We start from the raw sequence: 14,646 nt of genomic DNA on the forward strand, positions 1-14,646 counted from the left end.
CTTTCCACAGGCCGCGCTCCACTTAAAATTAATAGGGATGCTGATCGAGAAAAAATATGTAAAGAAAAGGACAAGATTCTAACAAGTTACAAACGGAATAGCACATACTACCCATAAGCCTCCAAATTATCATCATTTTAAAATGTGGTTTTATCATTTTCAAAATGTGCAGTCCAACTTATAAAATTCATTTTCATTTATGCTTTGCTAACATGGCCTGAGTGGGCAGAAAGCAGGAAACCTCAGGGAAATTATGAAATCTTTCCATGCCTCATTTCCATCCCAGTCCTGGAAACCAATCCTTTACCCCCACTGAAGTCACTGTAAGAAATGAAGGGTCTTAAAAAAAAAAAAAGCACTTCCAGCTCCAAGCTGCGAGGGAAAAAATTAACACATAGCGAACCTTCAGCTTATCTGTGGTTAAATAAGGCAGGAGTAGTATATTGTATGTGTTAAAATTCTGCAGACAACCCAAGATGTCACTTCAAACAGCAGTGCAGTGCTTTCCTCTGGGACAGTTCACACAGGTGACTAATCAGCTACCAGCCTCCTGGCTTGAAATGCTCCCTGTCCACCTTGTGGCGGGTCTAATAAGAACAGCAAAGCCGTGTAAGGTTAAGAAGTAAGAGGACAGGAAGAGGAAAGAAGCCTGGGTAATCCACAAACTACATTATCAACCCTCGAATTGATGAGTGATGCTGTTATTTCAAAAATACTATGTATTTGGGACTATTATGATCCTGCTTTTTTGGTAAATTATCTGCATTTTCCTTGAATCACAGTCACACAGCATGTCATACAGTTTAAGAAGAGTGCTCTCTACGGGAAATAATAAACAAGTTTAAACTCTCTGATGGAAACTGTTCCTTTATTCTCAGCACTCATTCTGGTTTGCTAGAATCGGAGACGAGCATATGTTAATATGAAAGGACTGCCAAAATGCGGTGCCCAGAGAACATATTATGGTTCATTTGAATGCAAAGGTGTTAATATCAATAAATAGAATGTTAAATACGTGTAAATGTTATTTCACCAATAAGACGTTATGAAATCTATTTTTAAATAATTGTTAAAAGTATACCTTTCCAATTGTAAAAAGTTAATTAAAAAAAATGAATTTGGAAAACAAATTAGAACTGTCTCTCTTTCTTTCAAACACACACACACACACACACACACACACACACACACACACACACACACACCCGATACGGAAAGGAACAAACAAAACTGAAGACAGTAACATTTCGTTAAGGAATTATCTCTCTATAAAATGGAAGATTCCTAATTATAATTCATACAGTTACTAAAATATTAACTGCACTTCTAAAGAAGAACATTTTTTGTTAGACTTACCAGACAGAGAATTTTGATTGGTAACGTGCCTAAGCTGCAAATCGTTGTGATCTTGTTTTTGGCCAAACTAAGGTGAGTTAGATTGCTGCACAGCTCTAATCCACAGATTTCTTTTATCTCGTTGCCTATATACCATGACGATGTTTAAGGAAAATGTTGTTAGAAACATTTTGAAGAAAAAAACAATGCGTGTTAAATAGAATAATAGCATAAATAGAGCAGTAGTGTATGCCCACTAAATCTTGAAACAGTTTTTCATATCGAGGTTAATATTAGCATCGCTTAAAATTGATTGTTTTTAAGGCATGCTTTTGGAGTGTGGTCAGTTGCATTTGCATTTAGGTGTGACTCATTTAACTGGCAAGAAAAGAAATTTCGGAGAGGATCATAGCTGTCTCCTTGGCAGTGTCCTTTCTGTTGGTTCCTTAAAAGTCTCCATAAGAAACTCACGTGCTTCCCACAGGCAAGACCTCTGAATCCAGGGTCACCTTGGAGAGGTAACATGCATTGAGCTTTATCCTCCTCCAATCTGGGACAACAGCCTGGGAAATGGCATCTGTAGCAAATGGGTGGTCAAGAAAATCCAATACCCTGATAATAGACAGAAACAGCCCTTTCTTTCTATCTATCTTGGCTTCTCTTCTCACTTGAAAAGAAATGAGGCCTAAACTCGCCCTTCATTTCCTCATCCATTTATTTTCTATTCATTGCTAAAATTTTAACTTCTTGCTCCTGTGTTCCATCCTTGTATTCACCTAAAACTCCAATCTCAAAGTCACCCATTCTACTCACCTTTCTCTGTCCTCATTCTCTTTGGAAGATTTTCAGGGTATGATATCATTTCCCACCAAGGCTCCGTTTTCCCTTCCAAGTAGCCTAAGACATCATGGTTTTCTCAGCTACTTACAATCTTCAGGAAGTCCATCCAATCAGTCACCAAGACCTGGCATATTTGCTTTAAACTATCTCTTTCATTATTCCCTTCCTTTTCATTTACTCCTCTGCCAACTGAGTTCAGCTTCTGCAACCATGGAGACCTTTAACATCCAGTCATCAAATCACTTTGCACACTGCAGTCAGGTTAATATTTCCAAAATATTAATTGGATATCATGCTTCAGATGAAAAAAAATCTCCTCGGATGAATTCCAAATCCCTCACTCTGGCATTCAAGGCCCTTGACCTGAAGGAAAACCTATTTATCCAATTTCATCCCCATTATAATCCAGTGGGAATTCTCTAATTCTGCCTATCTTCTCTGAACTATCTTCTCAATAATTCCCGCATGTACCAAGAACTTTCTTACTTGGCAGTGTTATCTTTTTTTTATACCGCTTTCCTTACTCCTTTGTAATCCCTGCACATTCTTCACAATTTCAAATTCCACTTTCTTTTCTTTTCTTCTGTAACATTCACATTAAAGCAACATCTTAAGTACTTTCTTTTTCACAGATAACCTCATATTCTCTTATTTCTTTTTCATCACATAAGTACAAATGATAGATTTGAAGAGCATACAACATATATAGTAGACAAAGGATTACTATCTAGAATAAAGTATGACATAAACTAATAGAAAAAAAAAAAGACAACCCAATAGAAAATGCAGGAGGAATATGTCCAGGATATTCCCAGGAAATGTCCAGAAGAGCAAATCGAAGTGGCTAATAACCACATGAAAAGACACTGTGCTTCACCTGTAGTCAGAGAATACAGATCAAGACAAGATTCCATTCTTTCCCCACCAGCTCAGCAAACACTGAGAGGTTCTAAAGAACAGATACTTGCAGGCTACTGGATAAGTAGGTTCATTATGATATAGCCACTTTGGAGGCATTTTGGCAGTATTTATTATAACTGCAAATATATCACAGCAATTTCACTTGCTGGTATCCATTCTAGACAAACCATTTCTTCCTCAAGGCCATTTCTGGTCAATTTCATACCCGCCAGCTATCTCCTTCCATGAATCACAGACTCAACATTTTTTTTAAAAAAAGTAATTAAGGAATCATAAGTATCACCAAAACATATATTTTGCCTCATAATTGTTTGTAGTTATTCTAACTGTACTACTTGCTAGTTATGTGACTACTCTCTGCTCAGATGTTTCATTTGTAAAATGAAGATGACACCAGGTAGCCATGAGGGCCAAAAGTAAGATCATGAATTTAGAAAATGGGGCAGGAAGGCGTTGCATGAGCCATACAGCACTTAACAGTTATAAGCATCGTTATCATTAGGAAATTACACGCACGTGAGGCCGAGGAATCTCATCCTCTACCGCTTGGCCAACAGCACAAAATGGAAAATTGAAGACCAGGAATGATTCTGAAAAGATCTCGGCCATAGAAAGAGGTAAGTAAGGAAACTAGATGCAATGATGAAAAAATATTGCCCAATGAACCAGAAATTCGCAGATGTTTTTCATTGGTTTCAAATTCGGTGGTTGGGCAGAAGCATAGCTCCGCTGTGGTCCATACACATTTTCAAATCTACTTTCATAAAGCACCCTGCCAGAATAGCTCTACAAACAGATATCTGTGCTCACAAACATGATGCTCCCTTCTGCTTCCACTTTCTTTGGGCTATTTCCTCATTCTGTAACTACACCAAAGACTAGATGTTTGCAGATACCGATGATAACAAAGGATGTGATATGCAGGACGTAAGAAATTAAACTCTCACACAGCCCGAGATGAAATAAAATATCCTCTGAGTAGGCAATCTTCGGCAAGAAAAACTTCACATGGCCATCTGTCTCAGTTTAGCAGAGGGAGCAATAGTCTGTAAGTCCTTTTTCAGGAGCACTAGTGTCCTGGTAACTCTGCTCCAGATGAAATGAAGATACACTGAATTGTGACAGAGTTGAACGAATGCCTGTGGGTAGCTGAGCCAGGAAGCATCCCATGGGAAGCAGGCAAGAATCAGAAGACTAGAAAACAGGAATCCTGAAACTATGGAGAGATAATGGAATGAGAAGGAAAGCTTGCTTACTGTGTGCACAGTAATTTTCTAAGACATCAGAGGCGAACCACAGTTTCCTGGTACACCCCGCTATCCAGTACGGCAAGTCATGTTCTACGTAATTAGTATCGCAAGGGCCAAAAGGAGGAGGAATACAGATGTGGCACTGCCATCGCAGCCACGGCTTCTGCAGCGTCCATTGTCGTCACTCACACCATCAGGGCTAAGGGCGAGGAACTGAACTTACGTCTCTGTTGAAAAAGTGGTTCATTTCAGAAAAAACTGTCTCCTGTTGCCTAACTGTTCACTTTCCTTTACATTTCCAGGAATTTCAATTGATCGGGTTGTTGAGTAAAGAGCACTTTTTATAGTGGCACAGCTTTCTGCCCCTAATGAGTCCCACAGTCACGTCCTATGTGACCGCCAGCAACGGTCATGGTCCATACGGGTCACTATGCAGGACTGGTCCCTACAAAGCCCTGAGTTTGCAGCTTGCTTTCAGGAACACCTCTATCTCCCCAATCTCCCGTTTTCTTATTTTAAGAACCTTCACGAAATGTTACCTGCCCTTCCTCCTAACATTATTCTTTCATGTTCTTTCTCAGGTCTTGGTACTTTTGGATAAGAAGAAGTATAATCTGATAAGTCACTAAACTATTACAATGAATTAGTTTACTGGGTTAATCCTCTTAGGTGTATTTTAATTTTAAAAGGCCACTATCAGGAGAAAGAGACTCAAAGAACACCAAATTATCATACCGCATTCCAGCTCTAAAGCTTTTTATTCTGTGAATAAATCTTTTACAGTGGAATTTTAGATCCTATGGAAACTGAGTGAAAGAATCCAGTGACACATAAGCATAACTTTGCAGCTAGGGAAAAGCCCAACAATATATTTTTACATTTTGGCGATGCTGTCAGCAGTTCACAGCGCTTGACATGAATTATTCACTAGTTCAGTATTCGCTCTAATTCATTTGTCTCCGATCATAAAATATGGTTCGGGTGTATAGAAAACAGTTACTGAGAAATAGGTAGGAAATCCATCACAATTCTCTTAGTGGAGAGAACCGCAATGATGGCTTTAATCAAAACCAATCCTGAAAGATCTATATCACCTTTCCAGTGAAAAATGTTCTTCACTATGGGAGTGAAACTCTGAGAAATGAAGCACACATACACTTGAAGTGGCGATGTGATAAAAGTAGTAATTACTCAATGAATTGCAACATGGGAAAAACAATGGGATTCAGAAGACTAGTCTCAGTTCAATCATTTGCCAAACAATCTTGGACAAGTCACTGAATGGTGCTCGGTCTCTGGCTCCTCTTCCATAAAATAACAGCAGTGGGATATCTCTAAAGTCCTGCCTGGATTTAAAAAAATCTATGAATCACTGTTTTTAATTCCATGATTCTATAATACTAAAATAAATTCCAATGAACAACCCGTCAGTATTTACAGATAAGAATGCATCCTTTCTCAAGATTAAATAAATTTACATACCCTTGGCTAAATTTATCATCTTGCAACTTAGGATAATTATCAATTAATTATCAGTTATCCACACATGGAAGAACAAAAGAGCATAGTGAAATAAACTATAAAGTTGGTATAGTTAATTCATTCTGGGGTATTAATATAATCTACAACTCACGATGTCAGTATTACTAGCTTGATTAACTAATTTGTTTTTATTTAATTGTTCTGTTTTGTTTTTTATATTGATAATTATCTTTTGTTTCACTTTATTTTAAAGAAAAGTGCACTTTTTTTTCTCAAGTAGAAAAATCACGTACGCCCTCTAAGGAAAGCTTGAACAAATATAAAGAATATTAAAAAGATAACTGTCAAATTTCTGAAGCATTCAAAAAAGGAACCCTCATGCACTGTTGGTGGGAATGCAGACTGGTGCAGCCGCTATGGAAGGCAGTGTGGAGGTTCCTCAAAAAATTAAGAATTACCATTGACCCAGCAATCCCTGTCCTGGGTATATACCCCCAAAATCTGAAAACATCTATCCATAAAGATATATGTACTCTGATGTTCATTGCAGCAGTATTTACGGTCGCCAAGACATGGGAACAACCAAAGTGTCCTTCGATAGATGACTGGATAAAGAAGATGTGGTATATGTACACAATGGAATACTTTTCTGCCATAAGAAAAGATGAAATCGTGCCATTTGCGACAATATGGATGGATTTTGAGGTTATTATACTAAGCGAAATAAGTCAGACAGAAGAATTAGAGAACCATATGACTTCACTCATATGTGGGATATAAAATTGAAAGCAACAAAGGAACAAGACAAACAAATAAACAAAAACTCATAGACACAGAGAACAGTTTAGTGGTTATCAGAGGGTAAAGGGGGAACGCAGGTGGTAGATGAGGGTAAAGGGGATCAAATATATGGTGATGGAAGGAGAACTGACTCTGGGTGGTGAACACACAATGTGACATATAGATGACATATTACAGAATTGTACATCTGAAACCTATATAACTTTACTAACCATTGTCACTCCAATATATTGAAGAAAAAAAGGCCAAGTGGAGTGTATCAAATTAGGAAAGCATGGCTTGCAAATTATAATAGAGAGGACTGATTAGCTTAGAGCTGAGGATCTCAAAGTACGGTCCCAGCAACATCAGTATTACCTGGGAACTTGTGAAAAATGCCTGGTACCACCCCAGACCTACTCAATCAGAACTCTGAGGAAGAGGGCCAGCAATAGGTGTTTTAACAAGTCCTCCAGGGGATTCTGACACCGCTGAAGTTTGAAGTTTGGTAAATCATTGCTTACAAAGAAATGTATTTCTAATTTTCAGACTTTTAAATTTTTTAATGGACACAGGTACATCATTTGACACACATGACCTGCTTTTTATCTACTTTGAAAAATATAGTGAAGACTCTTGAAACCACCAGCAGCAATCACTTCTATCTGTCTCTGCACACCTCTGCTGTGATATCCTGGTGTCACCTCTCGGAGGTAACCACTATGCGGAATCGTCTATTTGCTTTTCTCTTTCCACACTGGTTTTATACCTAAATTATATTAAGTTTATTAAGATCCCTCCTTATTGCTGCATGGAAATATATTTCACTCATTTTCACTACTGTATGATATGCTGTTACGTGAGTGTACCATAATTTACGTTTTATCAGTAAGCACCTGTTTCTCTGAAAATAAGACCGAGCCGGACAATCAGCTCGAATGCATCTTTTGGAGCAAAAATTAATATAAGACCAGGTCTTATTTTACTATAATATAAGACCGGGTCTTATATAATATAATATATATAATATAATATAACATAACGTAACTTAATATAACATAATACCGGGTCTTATTTTACTGTAATATAAGACTGGGTCTTATATAATATAATATAATATAATATAATATAATATAATATAATATAATATAATTATAATAATATACTATGATACCAGGTCTTATATTAATTTTTGCTCCAAAAGACGCATTAGAGCTGATGGTCTGGCTAGGTCTTATTTTTGGGGAAACACGACATTTGGGCTGTTCCCATGTTTTGCTATTATAGGCAATGCTACTATGAGCGTTCTTAATTCTTACACAAGCCTCCAGGTATACATATGCTAAACTTTCCATAATAAAAATGAAAATGCTAGGTCATAGGGAATTTGCATGTTCAACTTTTCAAGATTGGATAACACTGTTTGCTAAAGTGGTTGAACAAATTACATACCCGTAAGCAAGACAAAAAGAGTTCCCCTTGATTTACATGTTCTCCAATTCTTGATATTTTGAGATTTCTTAAATTTTGTACACTACTTGTTCACGTTCACACACAAGTTTTAAAGGGTGTGACGCTATGTTCTAAGCTTATCATCACGTGCAAATAAAGGGGGTTTTTTTGTTTGTTTTTTCTTTTTACAACGTGTGTCTTCAAGAAAACGTACCTTCCATTCTCCCCACATCTCAGCCTTATTACAAATGGGGTGTGTGCCAGCTGCTGACACCTGGAATGAGGTCCCAGGGGCAGTCAACCCTTTCTCCACTGCCCTGCAAATCCTCAGGTGGGAAGGAAGATACTTACCGAGAAAGAGAAGGCACTGCTCCCTTACCACCCTGAGAACTTCAGTCTCAGGTGTAAAGAAGAGACTCAAGCTCATTAAACTCACAGGACCCCAATTAACCCCTTAAGCTCTAGAAGCTGGAGCATGCCTACTTGAGAGCAGGTGCTCTGTTTGCCCGGGAGCCTGAGTCATCCAATGGATCTGAAGTTGGATGCAAATGAAGCTTTTTTGTTTGTTTGTGTTTTTTTTAATGAAAGCATATTTTAAACACACTAGAGAACCTTGCTATTTAAAGGGGGCTTAGTACAAATTCTTTTGTAAAATAAGTAATCACTAATTGTCCTCATGGCCACATCTGGATTTTCAAATCCTGAATTTATATAGAAACAGGGTATAAGTTTATTTGAAGAAAGTAGTCCGTTTAAAACAGAACTTCTTATTTCATTCTCAAAAGAATTAAAAATAAGGCTATGTTTATCAGAATGACTGTCTTACTTAGCTTTTCAGGTGTAAGACGCTCTTGGTAAGCTTTGACTTACAGTCTTATTCCTTGGTAAACACAGTATCTTTCCTCGTTTTATGAATATCAATTCTTAATCATTTAAATGAGTCACGCATCTCTAGAAAATAGCTTATCTGGTACTATTTCATGTCATCTGGTACACATTTACTAACGGGTCTACTAACCAAATTTTCCCCTTTACTCAAAGGATACTGTCCAAAATTAGTTTAGTGAGAGCCTTGTATGACGACAAATCACACATTTTAGAAATTTGGTTGCAGGAAAAATCCACCTTCTGGTGAGAAAAGGAGAACGATATGTCATTCTTTATTTTTCATTCATTATAACCACAATAATTAAATGCACAAGAAGAATGCGTTTCTGGTGTAGAGTTAGAATTCATTATTGAAAACTCACTACGTCTAAAATATTTACCTATATTTTATCACTTTCTGAGATACTGTCTGTCCACTTTGAGAGACCCTGTGAAGAAGACCCCCTTCCTTGTGGTCAGAGAAGACATGCCCACGACCTACACACTCAATCCCTGCAGCTACCTTCTCCATTTCAGCATTTGTTTTAAACTTGCTTGATCTTCCTTCAGGATTTACCTCAATTTCACCATTAGTTACCACCATTTCTTCCAGATTCTCTAATGTCTGGTAAACTTAGTTTATATGCATATTTTGTTTCTCTTTTCTATTTCTGTCTCAATAGATTCTCCGATGTCACGCCCTAAATGCCAGAAAAGTCTTTCTCACGCATCCCTCAGGCCATATCTCTTCCACTTAACACCCTTTCTCAAAATGGACGATTTTGGGGAAGCATTTTCAGCAGCATCTGTTGTTCCTAGTCAAAAACATGAGACTAAAGAAATACAGCGTTAAATAACTTCATTTAATTATCTACCTACTGGCAAAGGACAGACAAAAATAATTTTTAGAAAAAGCAATGAAAATCTCAACTTTTTGAAACACTGCATTGATAATTTGCTGGTTATTTTCTGCAAAACTATCAAGCAATTATATAAGAAGCACTATTCTTATCTTCTTGTACCTTTTAAAGTAGTGATTCCACCCCTCAAAAGTACTAACCTTATTTTATCAATGCATTAAATACTAAATACTTAAAATACTAAAAACTTTAAATACTGAATTCTAAAAATGGAAACAACTGAAGTGCCAAGGTAGAAAACTGCTTAGATTGATTATAATATAGCAATGACACTATGTACAACGTCAGTAAAATACAAGTGTGTGAACCACATGAAGAAATAGAAATGTGCAAACACTGTTAAGGAAAAAAGAAATCAGAACACAAAACTTAATGCATATAGAAACTGCAACTATGTAAAATGCATCTCATGACTGAAATAAGAAGTCAGTATGGCATGATATAAATGGAGTTTCGTGTTCAGTTTTTTCTTCTATATAATAATGATAGCCTAGAAATAAACTTAGAATTATCTGAGCTTACCTATAATTGGCACTTTTTCATCATCACCTTTCATTCCTGTGCCATAGCAAGTGCCATTCTGATACCTATCCAACTATACCCCTGTCAGGACTATGTGCCAATACTATGTCCCCCATGCACCTATTACGTTTGTTGACAGACCTTAAAAGGGTTGTGACATTGCTCTGACTCCCCCTGGGAGTTCCACTGGATCCCAGAGTTAGTAGGAAGAACCTGTCAAATCAAACGAACCCTCTTCACCTACTAGGAGCAAAAGCTACTAGGAAATACAAAGAGAGTGGAATTACAAGCTCCTGCTCTTTAGGGAAAACATGTTCTCTCTGGTTTGTGGCACAAGGCTCATAGGTCATAAATAAAAAGGAAGCAGAGCTTCCCATGAGGTGCGATACTATACATCAGCCTGATTTCCTGGGAAGACGTGGGCTTTTGGTCTCAGACATCAGGTTCAATCCCAGCCCTGTTACCTCGCAGTAAAGATGAGCCACTTAACCTTCCTGTACTTCCTGTAAAATGGGACCATTCCAGCTGCCTCACAGCTTTGCTGGGAGGATTAGGTAATGCACATAAGGTAATGAGCTGGAAATACCAGGTAGCCTCAATCATTCCCTGCCGAGGTTCCCACGGAGTTCTCCTAGCCCCTCACGGGGGCGGGCTGGCACCAGGCACACCCTTCTCTAAAGTTACTGCATATTTGCTCTTAACTCTCAGACCTTAAAGATGGAGTGTCTGCCATAATGTTGGACAGATGTCATGATAGGTTTGTGCAAACTCCTAGTATGTACAGCACTAAGAGGGAACCCTAACGTAAACTATGGACTTTGGGTGACAGTGACGTCAGTGTGAGTTCATCCGTTGTAACAAATGGACCTCTCTGGTGGGTATGTTGATCCTGCAGAAGCTGTGCGTGTGCGGGGGCAGGAGGAATATGGGAAATCTTTATGCCTTCCTCTCAATTGTGCTGTGAACCTAAAACTGCTCTTAAAAAAAGGTGGGGTACCTGATATGTTCCTGTTCATTTGTGGCATCCTTTTGAGAGAGCGTGAGATAAGGGTGTGAATGAAAGAAACTCCAAGGAAGTTTTTCCCAGGGAAGAGGTCACGCCGTTGCTGTGACTGGTTTCCCTGGGGCTTAGGGCAAAGCAGAATTCGAAAGCAAAGGAGAGAGAATGGAAACAGCTCTGCAAATACAATTCCTGATAAGCTGAAGACCATGCGTCCCCACACAGGCACCTTGTACAGCTTACCCGGACAAAAACAATGTCACCCTGGCAACAACTATAATTTCAAAGGGGGAAAAATACCCACTACTGATAAAAATGGAGAGACGTGAAACAACAGAAGAAAAATTAAGAAGGGTGTCTCATTGGCACTATGAGGGATGTCAGATTCTTGACTCTATGTTTGTGCAAACACCGGCAGAATACATTGGATCTAAATTAATTTGGTTTGTAAATAAAATAATATCAGCTAATAAAAGGCAATAGCTGATGTCCATTCCTACAAGTACCTTTTAGATTAAATATGTGAGTCCAAGAGAAGAACATTCTGTAGCACTGTTTCCCAAAACTGTCAGCACATTACAGCCACCCTGGGGTTCTTTGAAAAATGCCAAAGCCTATCATTATCTTGGACCACGAGGGTCTCTGGCAGTGGGCTCCTGGCCTCAGTGGTTTTTAAAACTCCACAGGTGATTGCAGGGCGCAGACAAGTTTGGGAACCACTACTGCATGACGTCTCTGCTTCAGTGGTCCATGGACCCCCAACCACAGCATCCCCAGGAAGGTTGTTCAAAACCCCAGTCCCAAGCCCCAGCCCAGACCGACAGGGTCAGGATGTCATTTCCACAAGAACCCCGGGTGATTTCTGGGCACATTAAAGCACAAGACACGGCGCTTGACAGCAGAGTAATCTGCTCCACCAACCACACTGCAGAGTTTTATTCTGCCCCTGAAACGCAAAACGCGGGTGCAGAGAGGCAAGAATGAAGATCTGAGGTCTTGGCTTTCTAACAAAGTAAAGGGTGCGTCATGAAGGCGGGCAAAGTTGGAGCCCCCAGGAAATTTTTACAGATTTTCCCAGGTATAAAATTGTCCTGCTATAATAACAACATACAAATAATAACTAGCATTTAAATGAGGGAGAGAGAACAGATGGAAGTTAGTTCTCAGGTTTGAACACTAGGTTTTAGCAGCTTCCTAACAAAGATTATCCGCTAACAGACCATCTCCATTTTCGAAAACGAGACACTTACCACTAGTGAAACCTCCATCTTTATTCTCTCTGAATTTTTCTATTTTAGTGCTGTTTTGCCTATTGATGTACTTAGCAAACCAGTTAACGTATATAATTGGCATATTGATTTACCTTGAGATTTTGGGGTGGCTTGAAATGGAAGAATGTAGTCAGTTTATTTTGAGAAGCATTAAGTTCTAGAAGATAAGGCATAGAGCTCACGCAAGACAAATCTGGGGGGGAAAAATAAATACAGAATAAGGTCAGCCAATAAAATAAAAATTAAAGTCATTAAAAACAGCATATGTTACATCGGAACATTTTTTAATTATGCCGGAGGCAAGCACATCTTAATTATACCAGAGGAGTGAAAGGAATAGTGTGTGAAATGCGCACACACACACACACACACACAGTGTGGAAAAGTCTCCACGAGCCAATAGTTGAACCTTCTCCCCCAGGCCTCCCCACCTCTTCTGTCCCCTCTTTCCAGGAAGGCCAACAGGTCACGGAGGCCTGCTCGCTTTCCCAGCTCACTCTCCCACAAGCTGCTAACAGTCAAATGCTTCCAAAACTGCCAGCCCTGGAGGAAAGGACAAGAAACTAAAGCTTTAGATAATCCTCTCGATAATTAGCCCTTAAATAACTGAATTAGGTCTTTTCAAAAGGACTGAAAATGCCACAATTAGAGAAGTTTCTCTGCTATAAATTTAATTTTCTTTTAGTTGGACTCAATCCTAAATCTCATTAACTATTAATATTTGAAGCGATTTAAATTACTGCTCTTATTTTACTTTGACTCCGGATTGGTGCAAATGTATGTCTGAGTTTTACATGTTATCCCAAGCAAATATTCTGGCTCTTGAATACAAAGGACTACAGTGCTAATATTCACCCCTAATGAAATTACATGTAAAACATAAAAATGGCGAACTATTATCTTGTCTCTCCGCGTCACTTTACAGCAGAAGCACTTCGGGACGGGAGGATGAGGAAGAAAAAGGCTCAGGGAGAATTGCATGACAAGGATTCACTACCCTGTCTGTACCAGCCATTTGTTTCTCCACCTGAAAATGGTAACAATAACATCTCTCTCTCTTCTCACTCTACATCCTAGAACCAGCGGTTACTGGTTCTGAAGCCAGAAGATCGCCACCAATTTCTACTTCATTTCGCTGGTCTAAACCACACCCTTCTTTAGCCTGTCTTTTTGAATGAAAGTGTTCTAGGAGGGACAATACATGGAAACATCCACACTTTGATGGGAGTTCATAAGCGAATCAAGGAAGGCTGCCTGTGAGGGGAAACCCAAGGAGAAACGGTCACTGCTTTCCAAGTGTTGCCTATTTGTCCATTCTGAGCTCAGCTCCGAGTCTGTCAGCAGTGCTCTCAACTCTATGAAATGCCCCTGGCCCCTCTCCCCAGCTCCCAAGAACTGATCTTTCTGTGGGCAGGTAAGGGCTATCGCACGGAGTTCTGCCTTGAAGCAGAAGCAGCAGTTACCACTTACACGGCGATAAAGAGATGGCAAGTACATTTCATACTTTGTAGACGGCCAGTGCCCTTGAATCACTGACAGAAAAAAATCCATGGTCTGGGCGGCCGGGCTTCTAACGCTGGCAGACCCGTTCATTCCCTATTTGGTGTAGTGACCGCCATGTCCACCAGATGGCAGGAGCACCTCACGTCTACATCCCTGGTTCTCAAAGTGTGGTCCAGGCCTCGTAGCATCAGCTTCTCCCAGGAACTAACTAGAAATGCAAATTCTCAATTCCCACCCCAGATCTGCGACACAGAAACTCTGAGGGTTGGGGCACAGCCATCTCCTCCCCCCACACACATCCAGGTGATTCTGATGCAAAGTGAGCTCTGGCCTATATATCTGGTCATCAATAAAGTTGTTTTCACAAACAGGAATATATACTATACCTTACACACGGTAGGTTCTCAAACACTTGATGAGTTAATAAAATGGGCCATACAAGATTAAAGAAGGCTGATCTGAAGAGGAAAGATTCATTCGCCACTGTGGACTCCACAAGGGAT

The 14,646-nt window shown here is 39.2% G+C and overlaps 1 protein-coding gene across 1 annotated transcript in view; it reads right to left on the reverse strand.

Moving 5' to 3' along the window:
• LRGUK (leucine rich repeats and guanylate kinase domain containing) overlaps positions 1-14,646 on the reverse strand; it is a 64,910-nt gene that overhangs the window by 37,364 nt on the left and 12,900 nt on the right. Inside the window, exons 4-6 of the mRNA XM_033098683.1 lie at positions 12,733-12,833; positions 9,107-9,188; positions 1,357-1,481 (exon numbers count right to left, since the gene is read on the reverse strand). Of these exons, the coding sequence (XP_032954574.1) occupies positions 1,357-1,481; positions 9,107-9,188; positions 12,733-12,833 (308 nt within the window). The remainder of the gene's footprint in view (positions 1-1,356; positions 1,482-9,106; positions 9,189-12,732; positions 12,834-14,646) is intronic.

The sequence above is a fragment of the Rhinolophus ferrumequinum genome, chromosome 26 (genome assembly GCF_004115265.2).
Source record: "Rhinolophus ferrumequinum isolate MPI-CBG mRhiFer1 chromosome 26, mRhiFer1_v1.p, whole genome shotgun sequence".
NCBI lineage: Eukaryota > Metazoa > Chordata > Mammalia > Chiroptera > Rhinolophidae > Rhinolophus > Rhinolophus ferrumequinum.